General features: G+C 58.0%; 1 protein-coding gene across 2 annotated transcripts in view; it reads right to left on the bottom strand.

Annotated features, from left to right (window-relative positions):
• Positions 1–1,962: 1,962 nt before the first annotated feature.
• ADIPOR1 (adiponectin receptor 1) overlaps positions 1,963–3,923 on the bottom strand; it is a 5,735-nt gene continuing 3,774 nt past the window's right edge. Inside the window, exons 5-6 of one of the 2 annotated variants that reach the window (XM_009703063.1) lie at positions 2,766–2,959; positions 1,963–2,427 (exon numbers count right to left, since the gene is read on the bottom strand). In XM_009703063.1, the coding sequence (XP_009701365.1) occupies positions 2,299–2,427; positions 2,766–2,959 (323 nt within the window). In that variant the 3' untranslated portion in view covers positions 1,963–2,298. The remainder of the gene's footprint in view (positions 2,428–2,765; positions 2,960–3,923) is intronic. The other variant, XM_009703062.1, reaches the window with a different exon arrangement.

Raw genomic sequence — 3,923 nt, 5'->3', positions numbered from 1 at the left:
AGGAGCTCGATCTCTGCACTGTGGGGAAACTAAGTCAGACCCCACGAAGTAGGAGGAGAGGCTGAAAATAGCACAGAAGCGGTCACAGTAATGGGTGAATTAGGGTTGTACCAAGTGTGCGTGCAAGATCCTGACCATCTCCTATGTCCTGTCATCCTGTAAAAGTGACGTTTTCCTGTTTCTAACCCCCTGCCTGTCCCAGAACGGCCCCAGAACTGCCGGGGCTTGTGTGTCTGGTACCTTACTGTTTCATAGAGTTGCTGCTGGTGTGTAATTTTCAAAAACCTTATGCACAAAAGCACTCTGTGTGTGTGTGAAGGCTCATCTTGCTTTGCTGCTTACCTGGTTCCTCTGGCAAATTTTAAAGACAATTTTCTTGATTTCTGTCACTCAGCCAGTGCTCTCTTCTGTTCTCGGTTGAGACCCCAGCCGCAGCGTGGGTGAGTCCCTGGTCTTTGAGCAAGAACCACACTCGGCTCTCACCAGCTCTGGAGCCTCCCGTGTAGCCAAATCTGCATCTTAATCGCCAGATGTTTTCCCGTACTGTTTATGTAGGATGAGAGCACTCGGGCATTGTTCAAATCTGCGTGCAGCTCGAGGGGCTCGTTCTCCATCCTGGCTCTTGCACCACCGACCTGTCCTGAGGGGTTTGCTGGGAGGGGAGACGACTCGGCCGAGTCACCTCCTGACCTGTACTCAAGCAGCAGCCTGGAGCAGTTGGGTGACATCTCCCACCAGCTGCGTTGTCTGGGAGCTGGCTCCGGCCAGGGTGGGATGCAGGGATGCGCAAGGTTGAGCTGCAGCAGGGGCACCTGCTGCTCCCCACCGTGGGGGGCTCCATCCTGGTCCTGCCTTCGCAGTCCCTGGAGCCGGGCCATGTCCAAACAGCTCGGAAAAAAAAGGGGTCAGCGCACAACCCTTCCCCACAGCCATTCCCCACCTGTGGGGGGACAGCAGGGACACGTGTCACTGGTGACTGGTGATGGCCCAGGGGCTGCGGTGGCCCTGCCAGGCGCTTCTCCCTCACCCCCCCGGTAAGGTAACGGGCTTTGGCTGCCCAAGATGAGTTTTAACTCAGCTCAGCTCTTCCCCTCTCATCCCCCTCGCCTGTCTGCGCTGCGTGGTCACTGTCACACACTTCTACATGAGGAGAAGCCTCTGCTCTACAGTTTGGCCTTAGATCCTCACACCACGCCTGGGCTGCAGCATCTTTTCCACCCGGCTGAGAGCCCTTTCCCGTGCCGATCCCGGGAGGGAAGTCAGCCGGTCCTGCTGCCCAGTGGAGCATCGCCCAGCCGGGGAAGAGTTTCCCAGCCTCTCATTGCCACAACACCCAAGAGTTCCCTGTGGTTTATTGCGGCCCTTAGGGCCGTCCGGCCTCGCTGCCACAGCAGGAGGGATCCCACTGCCACTCAGCGCTGGCAGCCTTTGAGGGGACACCCTGCTGGGGGGTGCTCAGAGCCCTCTCCCCCAAAGAAGTCCACACCCCGAGTTGCTTCTTCTCTACGCTCACCCCTAGAAATAAAAAAATGAGACGGACACCACCGGCACGACACTGAACTATTGACCTTTTTAATTTCAATCAGCTACAGCAGCTCTACATTCCCCTAAAACACTGTCCTTCCTTTACTACCACAGACAGCGAGGGAGCCGAGTACACTGCGGTGGCAGCAAGTCTTTTTAAAGCTTAGTATTAAATATTAAATATTCTCTCATTTATGTTTACATTACTTTGTCAAGGAAAACAAACAAACAAACAAAAGACAATTAAAACTTAAGTTATATGAATCTGTGCCCTGGGCAGCAGCACTTGGGGGGGCCGCAGAGCCACCCCCAGCAAGGCGGCTCTGCTGCGAGGGGTACGCAGAAATCTCCGGCCCTGGGCCTGGTAGTGCGTGACTCTGCTCGCTCCGGCGGTGAGCGCGGGAAGGGGATGTGCTCGGCTGTGCCGGGAGCGGGGTACCCGCACCCTTCGCGTTCAGAAATCGGCATGCCTGGGAAGGTCGGAGGACCCCCGGTGCAGCTAAAAACACTGTCTGGGGGAGGCGAGGCCGTGGGAGCGCGGCAGGGGGGGCCGGCGGGGGCCCCCCCGGCCACCCCAAGTGCGTGGGGAAGGGGGTGAGGATTTGGTCGACAACTTTGCTAAAGAATTTTTCTGATTCTTTTTTTTTTTTTCCTTAAAAAAAAAAAAACCAACCAACCAACCAACAACCCCAAACAGTTTAGAGTCTTCCTTTGATTTTAGCAAAGACAGAGTTTAAAAAGCACTTAGGAAGCTTGTACTAAAATCAGGCGCTCTCAGAGGAGAGAGTCGTCTGTGCACCCCCCTTCGAGTCCGTAGCGAAACTCCTGCAGGTTCGACACCCCGTAGAAGTGGACGAAGGCCGCAGCCACCACGAGCACGTGGAAGATCTGATGCGACTGAAACTGCGGGGAAGCGAAAAAGCCCTTTAGACCAGACCAAAGGGGACAAAGCAACACTGGGAACACCTCCTCCTCCTCGCTGCTTCTGATCTGCCCCAGGACCGTCCTCTGAGCTCCGTTTTTAACCCCCTCGTTGCTCCCAGGCGTTTTTCACCCTGTACTTTAGCCTGCCCTGCCTGCTCGCCGCAGCCGGTCAAGGTCTGGCTGCCAGCACATGCTCTGGGGTGCACCAGGACACCCCCAGCCACCTCCTCCTCCTCACCTCAGAGCTCACCACCCTCCCCAACCACCGCAGTTCCCCCGCTCCTCCAAAGCATTCACTGCCTCGTCCCCACACTCACCCAAATGTCGAACTTGCCCGGGAAGAAGCGCTCGGGTATGCGGGCAGCGTACAGCCCCGCGCCCGTGATGTACATCACGGCCATGAGGAAGAACCAGCCCATCTGGCCGACGGTGGTGGCTTTCACGAACCCTTCGGCGATGGTGAAGTGCATGGTGGGCACCACGCCGCTCAGCCCCAGCCCCAGAAAGACGCCTGCGGCGAAGAGGAGAGATCAGCAAACAGGAGCGCAGCGTGGACGGGGCCCTGCTCCTCCCCGCCAGCTCCCCTCGTCCTGCACAAAGGGAAGCTCCTGGAGGCACCGCCAGCTTTTCCTCACTCAGTCCTGGATTATCCAACCCCCACAGCATTTATCCTTCACAAAATGAGGAATCTACAGCTCTACGTCCCAGTCAAAACCAGTGCTCACTGGGCAGAGCTCACCCAGCGTTCTCTGTACAACCTCAGGGCTGCGGCAGCTCCCGCTCCTGGCTACAGGAACGGCCCTTTCGGAAGGTGCCAGCCCTTGGTATCGCACCGAAGCCTCACGAGCACGAGGAACGCCGTCGCCCCAGCCGTCCTTTTGAGGAGAGGCTTTGCCAGAGTCATTTGTTCGGTGAAGCTGCTTGAAGCTCAAGAGGAAGATGCTAATTAGCGGTGCTGAAATTTTCAGCTCTGGCATCTAATTAGTTTGGCAGAGAGCAAACGGCACCACAGCGAGACACCAGCCCAGAGAGGCTGCGGTTTGTACTCGCAGCAGGATCTCACTTCACACCGGGGGAGGACAGCAGCCCTCTCCAGGAGCCGGCAAGCTGGGATCTCCGCCAGCGTGCCAACGCCAGCGCTACCACAGGGGAGCAGTGGGGCTGGCAGTCCCACCCTGTCCCCTGCCCCACTCTGAGGGGGGTCTCACAGGTCTGTGGTGCTGCCCAGCCTCCAGCTGAGCATCGTCTCTCGTCACAAAGCGAGGATGCTGCTACGAGAGACATTTTGCTGCAGGAGCCTGCCCTGGGAGGTGAGGGCGGGCAGAGGCGTTTTTCCACACTCACTGGTGCTCAGTGAGGCTGATTTAATCCGCAGAGGCTGCAGCGGGGGCAAGGCAGGGTGCGTGCGTGGAGCAGGCTGGAGGAAGCCTCACCCTGCAGCCTCCAGGCAGGCAGGGGCGCGCCAGCGCGTCCCC

Source organism: Cariama cristata, unplaced genomic scaffold (assembly GCF_000690535.1).
Source record: "Cariama cristata isolate BGI_N322 unplaced genomic scaffold, ASM69053v1 scaffold24396, whole genome shotgun sequence".
Lineage (NCBI taxonomy): Eukaryota > Metazoa > Chordata > Aves > Cariamiformes > Cariamidae > Cariama > Cariama cristata.
The sequence above is the reverse complement of the archived record's forward strand: the minus strand, read 5'-3'. Positions and strand labels throughout refer to the sequence as shown.